General features: G+C 30.6%; 1 protein-coding gene across 1 annotated transcript; it reads right to left on the bottom strand.

Annotated features, from left to right (window-relative positions):
• Window positions 1-9,323: 9,323 nt before the first annotated feature.
• LOC105112697 (xyloglucan 6-xylosyltransferase 2-like) lies at window positions 9,324-11,065 on the bottom strand. Its single transcript, XM_011008476.1, has one exon. The coding sequence runs from the start codon at window positions 10,896-10,898 to the stop codon at window positions 9,519-9,521; it is 1,380 nt and encodes a 459-aa protein (XP_011006778.1). The 5' UTR covers window positions 10,899-11,065; the 3' UTR covers window positions 9,324-9,518.
• Window positions 11,066-13,832: the final 2,767 nt, after the last annotated feature.

The following is a 13,832-nucleotide window of genomic DNA, read 5'->3' as shown; positions in this document are numbered from 1 at the left end:
TTCTGTTCGATGGCTAGCCTATAGCCATCTGTTATTTTACGTTTATATTCTCATTGTAAATCTGGGGTATGCCCCTCATAATCTTTGTATCTTTTTTTTTTAATACATACGTCAACTTACCAAAAAAAAAGATTTATGGCCACTATTTCATAAAGAACATGATCGACTTAGTCTTGGGAATCTGACTAAAAAAACCCTGTTTGCCAGTTTTTAAGAAAACTAGATGGGAAGCTTATCCCCGACCCATAGAGAGCGTTTAAGTCGTTCTTCGACGTAAAACCAAGGGAAGATGTGAGCCACAATCATAACTACCTGTACATACACATACTTTTTCAAAAGTAAATAAATAAATAAATAAAGAGAGAGTGTGTGAGACTCAGCTGGCCTACATATAGGTGGTATGATTGCCTTTCTAATTTCTCATCTATAAAATCCTCTCTACCTTCCCTTCATTTCTACTCAACCCATACATTCAACAAATACAAAAGTGTGTAGAAATGGCAAGTTCCTCAGGTCATCATATAAGAAATATTTGTGTTTTCGGTAGATCTAGTCCTGGGAAAGAAAAGGAGTTTTTAGAATCAGCAAATCATCTTGGTCAAGTGCTAGCTGAGAGAAAGATTCATTTAGTGTATGGGGAAGACAGTCTTGGGTTAATGGGAGGTGTGTCAATAGTTGTATTTTTAGGAGGTAGTCAAGTTTTAGGCGTCGTCCCCGAAGCTTTAGCACAAGGGGACATCATTGAAAAAAGAATTGGAAAGGAACTACAGGTCTCCACAATGTCAGCTCGAATGAATGTAATGTTTAACCATGTTGATGCCTTCATTGCCTTACCAGGTGGTCTAGGCATATTGAAAGAGATCTTTCATATTTCCTCTTGGGCCCAACTGCACATTCACCGTAAACCCATAGGTTTGTTAAATGTTAATGGTTATTATGATAAGTTGTCTTTTCTTGATCATGCTGTGGAACAGGAATTTCTAACATCTTCTACACGGTAAATCATAATCTCTACTCCTACTGCTAAACAATTGATTGACCAACTACGATCTTTTATTCCTGTAATTGATCCTTCCATGAGTCGCATAAATTGGTCAACTAAGGAAGGCCGTAAAAAGCTTAAATTGGATTTGAGCCTTCATTTGTGAATCTTTGTGTCTTTTGGTTTTATTATTATGTTTTTTTGTTTTTTATATTTGTTTCAGTGTGTTTCAGGTTTGTTAGTGTTCGTTATTTCAGGTGATATCTTCTATACTCTATACCTTTAAATATTGAGGACAATGTCTCGTTTTAGTTGGGGGGGAGAGGGTAGTAGTTAAAAAAAAAAACTAACTATGTTTTCTATTTCATAGAGAATGTGCAAAATTGTTGTTACTTTGATCTTATTTATGTTCTTATTTTGTTTATCTATTTTTCTTTCTTTCATTATGTCTAGCTAAGTTTATTATGTCAAGGTAAAAAGGTTACACTAATGGTGTAAGAATAAGTATAGTATAAACTTATTATGGACTTTAATGTTTGATACTAACATGTTTTATATTTGTTATCTTGTTCACTCTTTAATACTTTGCTTGTTAAATGACTAATCTTGCTTTATGTTATATAATAATTGGTACAACAAATGCTTGGCTCTTTCATAGCCCATACTGTATGGTATAACCGACACCTGAGCTATGAAAGGAACTTGATTTGTTGTTAACATAAGTTATAATCATGAATGCTTGACGAAATTTACAAGTATTAGCATTAATTGAATAAGATGATTAATGTAATCATGTTAACAATGTATAATCTGATTGGAACCTCCTTTGTGTGTGGTTTCCAATTGAATAATAAGAGTTTATACTATACTTGTTTGACATACCATTAGTGGATCCTCTAACCTTGACATTGTTTGTTATCATTGTTTAATTCTTACGTTAATTTTCCATCTCAAAGTTCTCATCAACTTTTCTTCTTCTTCTTCTTTTTATTTTTCTTTATTATTGTTGTTGTTATTATTATTATTATTATTATTACTATTACTACTACTACTACTACTACTAGTATTATTAGTGTTGTTATTGCTACTATTATTATTGGTGTTGTTATTGTTACTATTGTTGTTGTTTATAATTTGTACAATTAACCTCCCTGTGGTTCTACCCCGGTCTTACCGGGTTATTTATTACTTCGACACTCCTGCATTTGGGAGAAGACAACAATATTTTGGTCATGTCAAACTCTTCAAAACAAGAGGAGAGGTAGGATTTTCATCTTTATAACAATCAGCATTGCGCACATTTGATGTAGCCTTCTCAATCATATTACAATCAGACATATGTATACCAGATGTCGAACAACCATTCTCATTACAGTTACGCACTTTAAATGCCAAAGGACCATTCTCACCACTCACTGAACCCTTATTTCGTTTAGCAACTACCTGCCATTGAAACTGATTCTGCTTATTATCCCTAGATTTAGAGTTCACAGCTCTTACTTTCCTCTTACCCTGTGCCACCACTATAAAATTATCACCGTTATTAGTAGCACATATCGCTGTGATGTGTCCAAAGACATTGCAATTATTGCACTTCGACGGTATCCATTCATAATCAGCTATGAATAACCCATTTGGACAGCGAAGGTCGTATTCCTTAACCAACGTCTTCGTAGCATCTATCTCAACAAAAACTCTTGCATAACTAAGCCTCTTACGCAACAATGTATTATGATCAGCATGAAGGGGAACCCCAATAGCACTCGCTACACAACTCAACCCCTTAATAGTCCAATACTTGATAGGAACATTATACAACCTAACCCATACCGGAACTCTGACCACATCACCTTTCAAGAATTACATGTTCGGCTGCCAACGTTTGAGCACCAAAGGTCTGTTTGCCATATACCATGGGGCTCTTTCCAACACATTAGTGGCATAATCAATAGAATTAAAAGTGAATAGAAAGAAACCATTATCCAAAGATAAAACTTCTGATAGACTGTAGGAGCCTCAGATTCTTTTGGCAATGGAATTAACAACGGGATACGGTAATTTTTTACCCATAAAATGATCAACTCGGGTGGATTTCTAAAGTTCGCAGCCATCCTCAAACACATCAAGTGGAGGAGCTACTGTCACCCGACCATCAGTCATAGTAGGGGGAGTAAAATGTAGATTACGGACTGGAGAAATACCAAGGGTCTTGCTACCCTCATTGTTATTAACATCAGAACCCTTCAAAGCATTTAAAAAATTCAATTTGGGGCTAAGGTTTAGCTGGTCTTGTTGTTGAGACCCTACCTTCAATTCATCAACTTTAGAACCCAGCACTTGATTCATTTCTGAGACAACATTAGGAGCTTGGAAATTAGAGTGTTTCTCTATGCTAGCTTCAGAATTAGCTTGATTAACACTAGTAAACTGAGAAATTCTCATCCCATGGCTATTCAACATATCTTGTAGCTCTAATTTCAATATATATCTAGACTTAACTTCATTGTGTTGTTCAATGTTAGAGCTAACCATTGGAATAGTTTCCACAGCAGAACATAAGGACATTATGGTAGCATGCAAATACTAGAGAGAACAAAATTCTAAGAAGAGAAACTGAGTCTAAGAAGTAACCTAAGATCAGAAGCAACAGCAACCTAATCTCAGAAACAACAAGATTCAGATTTCTTCATGAAGGAAAAAGAGAATTATAGAATTACGAGGCCAGTATCTTCCAGCTCATCGATTGGAATGATGATCCGTTCGGTCAAGATGTGGAGCATGTTCCGATAGACAACATACTAAAAAATGGTGATGATCCAACGGTGAACAAAGGAGATCAAGCTTTAACAACACCATTCTGTAACCAGTAAGGAACTGAACTTCCAAATAAGCTGTAATGTTAATCTTCAAGTGTGGTAAGGGCCTTTCAAATCTAACTTCGAAATACTAATTTGAAACATTCATTTCCATAATAGCCATTGGAGACCCAAGAAGAAAACCTAATTCACTCTGCTACAACTAAAAATGAAGAATAGTAGAAATATTGCGAGATTAATATCTCCAAAGTCGTTGATTGGAACAAAGATCCATTCGATCAATGTTTCGAGAAGGTTGAAATGAACAACATAGTCAGAAATGAGGACGATCCAATGGTGGATGAATAAGATCTAGCTTCGACAGTTTGATCTCTAATCTCTCTCTCTCTAGATTACTGTTGATACTCCTCTCCAGTCAAGCTCTAATGTCGTCCATGGCAGTTTGATAAGGATGTGACCTACAATGGATGAAAGAACACTTATTCTTTCATGCTGAATGGAAAGAAGGTGAACTTATTACCATTGAGTTATCAACAGGTTAGAGAGGATCAGTTACGAAGCCAACAGAAGAAGGTGCAATCACGTAAGGGGCTGTTGCTAGCCAAGAAAAGAGATATCAAACAAGCATTAGCTTCGATGAGGGCTGTTTTCATGATTTGGGCAAAGCAATTACTACAAGTAAAAGGATTGGACTTACCAAGTGCTCTTGCTTTCTCTCTTTGTATTTTTTGTAATGTTTATGTTTTGCTTTCATTAATATCAAGTTTATGCCTTTCATTTCCTTTCATTTACTTAGTTAACTTTTATCTTATTTATGTTCTTATTTTGTTTATTTATTTTTCATTCTTTCATTATGTCTAGCTAAGTTTATTATGTTAAGGTAAAAAGGTTACACTAATGGTGTAAAAATAAGTATAGTGTAAACTTAATATGGACTTTAATGTTTGATACTAACATGTTTTGTATTTGTTATCTTGTTCACTCTTTAATACTTTGCTTGTTAAATGACTAAACTTGATTTATGTATGGTATAACAGATGCTTGGCACAACAGATGCTTGACACTTTCATAACTCATATTGTATGGTATAACCGATACCTGAGCTATGAAAGGAACTTGATTTATTGTTAACATAAGTTATAAGCATGGATGCCTGACAATATTTACAAGTATTAACATTAATCGAATAAGATAACTAATGTAATCATGTTAATAATTTATAATCTGATTAGAACCTTTTTTGTGTGTGGTTTCCAATTGAATAATAAGAGTTTATACTATACTTGTTTAACATACCATTAGTGGATCCTCTAACATTGACATTTATTGTTATTATTGTTTAGTTCTTACATTAATATTTCATCTCAAAGTTCTTATCTTCTTCTTCTTCTCCTTCTTTTTCTTTATTACTACTACTGCTGCTGCTGCTGCTGCTATTATTATTGTTATTGTTGTTGTTGTTATTGTTGTTGTATTAATGTTATCTATAATTTATACAATTAACTTCCCTGTGATTCGACCCCTGTTTTGTCGAGTTATTTATTACTTTGACACTCTTGCACCTGGAGAAGATATCAATATTTTGGTCGTGACAATAATATTGCATTAGTATAAATGCCAAGCTGTCAATGGAGTATTTGTTAATGAATAAATGATTAGCTCCAGCTAATGACATCCTAAGATGATGACTGGGATGAATAAATGATTAGCTACAACTAATGGCATCATCCTAAGTGGATGACCGAGATGAATAAATAATTAGTTTCAGCTAATGATGTCTTAAGAGGATAGCTGAATATGAGAGTTATGAGTTAGTTTTAAGAATTGATGAGTTCAAGTGTACTATATTTTGTATATATCAAGTATATGAAAGAACTATGATTGTTATGCTTTAAACAAAGAATAATGTTAATGCTTTCACTAAACTATTTAATTGCTTATTATTAAGTTAATTATAATTCTCGTAAATATTTGAACTACAATAGGGACATCACACCAACGAGGTGCCTAGAAACCCCATTACACGGGAACCTACTTTTACAAGGAATCATATGGTCACATTTTAAATCACAATATATTTTGTAGGAACAAATTTTACTAATGTTTAACTGTTATTCGATACTTTTGTTTAAATGCGTGATGTTTATTAGTAGTATAGGATTGCAAACTTATGATTATGCACATATATTATAATATGGACTTGTAATCATGCAAACGTAATATGATCGTTATGTGTATGAATTGCTTTTAATAAAATGTTGATTGATGTTTTGCATATAGATTATACCTTGATGATGAGTGGAAACCGATTTATCAATACTCGAAATGATATCATGTTAAAAAAATATTGTTACTTCGGCTTTGAAAAATCAGGTTGTTACAAAGTGTTACTCATTGCTCTTGGCAATTTTCTTGCCAAGAAAATTCTATTAGCAGGTTGGGCCAGTGATAGAAGAAAGGGTTAGACCCTTGTTCCAGCCTAACCCATAAGACAGAGATTTGTTGGGTCGTTTATCGGCCCAACAAATCAGGCTTAAGAATGATTAGGATTTAACTTAATAAAGTACAAACTTCCTCATAAAAAGATATCTATCTTGAACCCTTAATGAGACCAACAAATTGAAACGTGTCTTAGATTAATAATCAATCAACGATGCAGTTTACCAGAGGTAAGGTGTATTGGGGGTGATACGTCTTCCCTTTGCATAACCAATCCCCTTACCTAAACTTTCATAGACCATTAAGTTTTATAATGATTATAATATTAAGTGACAACTCTTGAACCTTTTAATCATAAAACACCCTTCAGTCCTAGAAGACAGCTCCACCATTTGACGCTGTGTACATCACAACAACTATAAAGTTATACTATAAGTTACTAACCTGATATTAAATATATATATATATATATATATATATATATATGTTTTTCTTTAAAAATTTCAGTAAAAACAAAAAAAAATCCAAAATTTCTTATTTGAAAAATATACATGTGTATGTATGTGTTTTATTTGAATGCATACGACCAAATTCTAAAACTTTTCATGCATATTTTATAAAAATAAAAATAAAAATTGTATTTTTATCATACTTTGAAAAATATGAAAAAATTAGTTAATGATTATCATAACAAGTTTGTGCTTATCTATTAGGATTTGACTAAAATTTCAAAAACACCATAAAAAAAATTTATTTAATTAATATTTAGGGTATGAATTTTACAATATAATATATATTTTCAATATTAAATTAAATAAATTGATAAAAAATATTAGAAATTAATTATAGAATTTAATATTTAGAGATATATTACATAATAAAATATATCTCCAAGTATAAAAGATATAAAATAAAAATAAATACACCATTAAAATTTGAGCCTTAAAATGGTTAGGGTTTAGTCTAATAAGGCTAAGACCTCTTTACTGAGGGGAATTTGTTTTGAGCCTACAGAGATATTGATCTCCTTAATAATGAGGACCTTTCTTGAACCTTAAACAGACTAGTAAATAAAAACATGACTTAGAAAATAATCAATCAATAATACAGTTTATTATAGGTAGGTTAAGTGCATTGGTGATATGTCTTCTCAATGCATAATTAGTCTCATTACCCAGACTCTTGTAAACCAATAGGTTTTCTAGTAACCATAGTACTAAGTGGTGACTTCTCAACTCTTCAAATCATAATTTCATGGTTAATCACAATACATCTAAAACCTTCTCTATCAAGGAGAAAGATTTGTTATTCAATGTCATGCATGCCATGACATTTAATTAAAATTTCATAGTGATTGGACAACAAAAATGCCCTGCGGTAAGCTCTAAAAACTACTGTGTGAGAATTGTATTAATTTCTTGGTTGATTTAGAATTATTTTGTCTATTTTATTTAGAACTTTTTTTTTATTTTTCTAGCATTATTTAGGACTTTGTAACTAATATAAATATGGTTATTTATCTAGTATTTATATTTTTAGAATAAACTTTGATTTTAGAATAATCTATTGTGTGATTATAAGAGAATTCTTTTAATTTGATTTTTCATTAAACTACTCTAACTTATCAAAGAATCACGAAGATTCGTAACATTTTTCATACTACTTAGTTCATTTATCTTTAAAGATATTCGGTGAGGGTTTGGTTACTTATAGTCTTGGTAACTATAAATTAACCATAATTGATCAACTATAATTGATTAGGATTGATAATAATCAACACAATTTTATATGTATGTTAAGTTTAAATAGAATTTGTTAAATGTTTCCATAAATCTATTAATTAGAAATCATATAATTTGAATACAAAACTCTAATTTTTTGTTATCTTTGCACAATGAAAAAATTATGTAAATCATATCAGCAAGTCACATTCACATTGAGTGAGCTCTTATGAAATTTGTATCTTATATTTATCCTGGTAATAATAATTTTTTTTTGTAAATTTCAATTACATCATGTTATTTATACATTAAAGTAACAAAATGCTTAAATAATTTCTTACTATATATATATATATAATCATATATGAAAATTTTGAATAATTCTTATTTGAATGCAATTTTGACATAATATTATGGTTTTTTTAAAATCACTTCAAAAGTTCCAACTTTGGTGACTTAAAAAATTCTAAAACTCCGAAAGAATGGCATTACTCCCCTGCCCTCTAAACCAAATTACATTATAATTATAAATTACATTGCAATTATAATTACAAAGAAAACTAAGGTACATATCAGTTTACTATTAAAAATTACAATAATTGTTCATTTTTTTTAATTTTAGTTTTTTAATTTTTTTTAATTGTAGGAAGTTGTTTTGGATCTTTATTGACTATTTTTTATGTTTGTATGTTGTAAATTTAAAATTTTTTATTAGATTTTAAAACTTGTTTAGAGGTTAATTTAATAATAAATATTTTAAATTTGTAATTGAAAGAAACAATTGAAAGAAAAAAAACCAAATTGATAATCAAACAAAAACCACCAATCTTGAATTAGCATGTAAGAGTGCTTTCTTGTCCTCCTATTTTTCTTTTTCTTCTTTCACAATGCTTTTAGCTTTTAGAATTTTATTTTTATTTAAAATTTCATTCTATTCATTTTTCAGTTTTTCAAAATATTGGCAATTCACCAAGTAATATCTAAATAAATAAGCATTAGCTAAGCAGTTGGACAAAATTCACAACCTTCAGCTCATCTTAAAAGACAAATTTGGATGCAGCCTAAAATTGGGTATGATGGTTTATTTTCTCACTCGGTTCAAAGTCATGATGAGGACTGATTGGAGATTAGTGTCACTTAAAATATCACCAGGAGATGTAAAAGGCTAGTAAATTGTTGAGCTTTTCCACAACAAAAATAGTTTCCTCGAGTTTCTGCAAACTAAGAACCCGTTTGGAAATGCAGGTTCCAAATAAAAAGTATCAAAATTGATGCTTTTCATTTGGGAACGCAAGTTCAAAGCTTTTCATTTAGGAACGTGGGATGAGATGTAATGTAACCATGAAATAAAATTAGAGTCAGAAGTCAGACTAATTACTTTCATTTCAAAATCAATATAATTTAAACACATAACACAAAAATTGGGAAAAGAACATCCAGAATACAATATCCAGTACTTCTACAAGCAATAAGCAACTGCGAGCAAGTTGACATGCACTATAACTTAAAATGAAAAAAAAAAAAAACCGCAGCTTGCATTGGAATACATCATCAAACCTCTCAAGATGATGATACCTTGACAGCTTTAAATGCAGGGTGAAGCAAGCCAAGCTCATCCTTCGCTTCAAGTGGATTGCCTGTCTCATTTCTCACTCTCTTAACTCTCCGACTAGCCAGCGATTTATGAGTAAATCCATAAATCTGCAAAATTTGATTATCCCCAAAATTAAATGCGCGATCCATCTGCTTCAAACACCTTTCCACTGAATAATCTCCGAACTTCCCACAAGGCTTGCACCCCACAAAGTGAGTAACAAGCGGCCAACGATGATCACCAAGACCTGGGTGATAATTCTCAATCATTTCCTCATACCTATCAACCAAAATCCCCCAATAACCATGCAAATAATAAGCATTCTCTAAATACACCTTATCACCCCACTTATCCCTTTGTGTAGCCAATAAATAAACCATCGCAGACTGATCATCCGCTTCGAAAACCGGCCTATTCTTGAGTTCCCTGGTAAGCACCTTCCCTGCTTCATCTCTAATCTTCCCTTTTGGCCCCATTGGTGACCACGCATCCAAAAGATCCAACGACCATTGACAATTCCTCAGCAAAAAACTCCCAGTATTCAATCCAATCCAATTCTTTTGATCATAAACCATTTCATTCCATCCGTGCATGACAAGATTCGAATCCTTATACCTCTCCCACGGCACCTCGAAAGCCATATCCGTAAACATAGCATCACTATCCATCCACCACAAAAACTCAATCTCCGGGTGCGAAATCAATAGCTTTCTAATCAAAGGCAATTTCGCCCAAAACCCTGCCATTTCCGCATCCAGCAATGCCATATTATAAAATATCTCAATTCCATGAAGCCTGCAATAATCAATCTTATTTTTTATAGATTTTAACAAGTAATGATCCCCTACCGGATTCTCACACGGCTTTGGCGAAGATCCAGTTACTAACAAAACACGCGGTTTGTTTGCCCCGATAAAATTGCTAAAATTAGGGTTTTCACTCAACCATTTCGCCCGCTGTTCATCCCAATCTGATATTTTCGGACCCAGAATGTACGGTTTATTCGGATCCGGTTTCTCGTCCTCTCCTTCATCGACCAAGATCTTGTTGATGTCAAATGCGGCATAATTATTCGCATCATTTGCATTACTCGCTTCGTCGTTCTTGTTGTTGTTGGACTGATTCGACTCGGTGAGGACTCGGTGTGGCTCAGCGTGTTTGCGAGAGGCGTAGATGTGGTTTCTGAGGTCGTTGAAGTCTTGTTCTGGCGTACCGAACTTGCCGGCGCCGATTGTGCCACGTAGGACGACTACGGTCATGAAGAGGCAAAGAAGTGTGATTTTTCCGTGGCGGGTTGCTCTTTGGATCTGGCGGACTCGATGAGTCCCGAGGCACCGGTCCAGCATCTTTGACTCAGACTGAGTTGGAAACAAATGATTTGGAAGTTAGATCTTGCCTTAAAGTTTATTTAAAATTTTGAGGATCGAAGAATGCAAGGATGAAGACTTGGTTGTAAATAAATGAAATGTTGGGGGTGATTAAAAGGAAATTAGTCGGTGCAGGGGAGGCAGGGAGGGAGTTGGAAAATGGGAACACTAAAGGAAATTATTATTATTATTATTATTATTTTATCTGTTTTCTTGGTTTAATTATAATTATTTTTAAAATATTTTATATTTGAAAATATATTAAAATAATATTTTTTATTTTTTAAAATTATTTTTACTATTAATATATTAAAATAATTTAAAAATACAAAAAAATTAATTTTATATAAAAAATTAAAAATTAAAAAAACATGGTTTACACTGTACCCCAATAATATCTATATGTAATGTCTCTTAGAGCCTAATTAAAATTAAATTATTATTTATTAAAAAATGTATATAATATTTTTTGTTCTAAAAATAAAATTTATTAAACCAACAAATCTATAATACAATTTATGTCTATTTAACCTTAAAACATTATTAGGTAAATCTAGTTTATTGTCTAAAATTATGAATAAGAGTTGATAAAACTTTTATAAATCATTAAATTCAATATGTTATATGTATAAAAATTATAAAATGAAAAATTTATTTTTGTGTATATAAATTTTTAAAGAAAGAGAAATCAAGATAATTTTTTTAAATAAAAATTTAAATTAAAATTTCTTAGAATGTGTTTATTTTTTTACTTAAACTAATTAAAAATTCATATTACAAGGTTTACTTTAAGATATATATTGAAGTAAAACCATAAAAGTATAAGAAAAGTTATCTCATGTGCTAGATTAACCCTTATTTTAGCCTTTAAAATTATTTAATAGTATAAGAGTTGAATTATGCGATTTCTACTCTTTTATTATTTTTAATTTAGCAATTTACAAATAAAAATATGAAATAATATATTTCAATTTTGTAATATATATTTTACATTGTAGGAGAGACAATTGGCTTAGGTAAAACAAAGAATGAATTTGGGGAGGGCTAGAGATTAAACAAAGAAAGATTATTATCCTTATTTTGCTGAGGAAGTTAAAAGGCGTGAAGCCAATGATGATGCTTGTAGGACTCTCGTTCACCAGTAAAATATTAATAAAAACAAGATGCTTTACCAAAGTAAGAGCGCCCCCTTTGAGAGCGGGGGTGTGACCATGTGTTTTAAATAATCGAAAACCTGGATGCAGTTTTTTAAAATATTATTTTTAAAAATATATTAAAATAATATTTTTAATTTTTAAAAAATTACTTTTGACAATAGTACATCAAAATAATTTCAAAATATTAAAAAATTATTAATTTAAAATAAAAAAATAAAAAAATAAAAAATTTAATTTTTTTTAAAATATTTTTAAAACACTAAAAGAAATAATACTAAAATTATTTAGTTAATGTTTGGAATTGAAATGTGATGACAGTAAAACTTTGTTTTAAAATGAATATTAAGTGTGTATTTAATATTTTTAAATGGATATCAAGTATGTGTTTTAAAATTTTTTATTTAAAAATATATTAAAATTATTTTTTTAGATTTTATTTTTTATTTCAACATAATAAAATTATAAAAAGCATTAAATGTATTTTATTTAAAAAAATATCAAATTAATATTTTTTGATATTTTTAATGTATTATTATTAAAAATAAAAAGAATAATTTTTAAAAAATATTTTACACCATATTTAATAGATTCAAAGTTCAAACAAGTTGAAAACAGTACCTATGTTAATCATCAGAGATCCGAAACTACCCAATTATTGCATCAAATATCATAAAGTACAAACAATCTAAAACAAACCCGGGCAAAGCACAATGAGCTATGGAGAATTAAAGGGTTTTGATTACAATATTTCAAATTCAAAGCAAACAAATACCTTGCAAATGGCAAATCTGAAATGAAAACCAGCACATGCATTGCTAGCGCTTGATACATGTTTTCTTTCACTACCAAGAGCATTTATTTCAATTTCTATGATTTGCCGCCGTATCTACTAGTACTATGGTAAAGTTAATTTTGAAGTTATTTAATAGTAAAATAATTTGTATTAAATCAAACACACATGCACCCATATATATAATAATTATTATATAAATTTTAATTCTAGGTGGTGTAGCTCAACTGATCAGACTCTGGATTTGCTTCTTATAGGTAACCAGTTTAAGTCTTACAAACCTTAAGCTTATTGAAAATTTACATGATCGTTAATTTCAGGACCCGTGAGATTAGTTAAGGTGTACGTAAACTAGCTCGAACACCCATGTTAATAAAAAAATTAACATATAAATTATTAATTAGTTTTGGGATATTTTCAATTGCATAGGTATATTTTTTTTTCCTATCTAACTGACATAAACATAAATAAAATTAAAAAAAGAAGAAGCACAAATAACACATAACTTTACAAAAAAAAAATCACCTACAAAACTTTAATTTTATCATGTAGTTTGCCTCTTTTAATTTTAAACCAAACCATAAAACTAACATGAACACAATTGGAAACCAAAATTAAAGGAAAACATAATAAAAATCCTAAAAACTAAGAAATCCAAAATTAAAGGGGAAAAATAACAAAACTAGCTTGAACAACACATTCTAGACTGAATTTGAATGTTTTCCGACCTCATTTAGTTATAGCAAGCCAAAGTTCTTATAGAATTAGGATCTTTAAAACCTTTTGGCAAAATTTAAGCATGATCCAATGATTGATTCAAAAGTTCAGAATCTTTTTATCAGATTTCTCATATTACACCACTTAACTCCTTCATGGTCTTAACTTTGTCCCTTTTATCTATAAATATGACCCCATATCATCATGGATCTAGTAAAATGTTAGACATTTGTTCAACCATCAGTTAAA

The sequence above is a fragment of the Populus euphratica genome, unplaced genomic scaffold (genome assembly GCF_000495115.2).
Source record: "Populus euphratica unplaced genomic scaffold, PopEup_1.0 scaffold357.1, whole genome shotgun sequence".
Lineage (NCBI taxonomy): Eukaryota > Viridiplantae > Streptophyta > Magnoliopsida > Malpighiales > Salicaceae > Populus > Populus euphratica.
The sequence above is the reverse complement of the archived record's forward strand: the minus strand, read 5'-3'. Positions and strand labels throughout refer to the sequence as shown.

Excerpts from the sequence above, each read along its gene's own strand:
- LOC105112697 (XM_011008476.1), bottom strand. The coding sequence starts at position 10,898 with ATGCTGGACCGGTGCCTCGGGACTCATCGAGTCCGCCAGATCCAAAGA.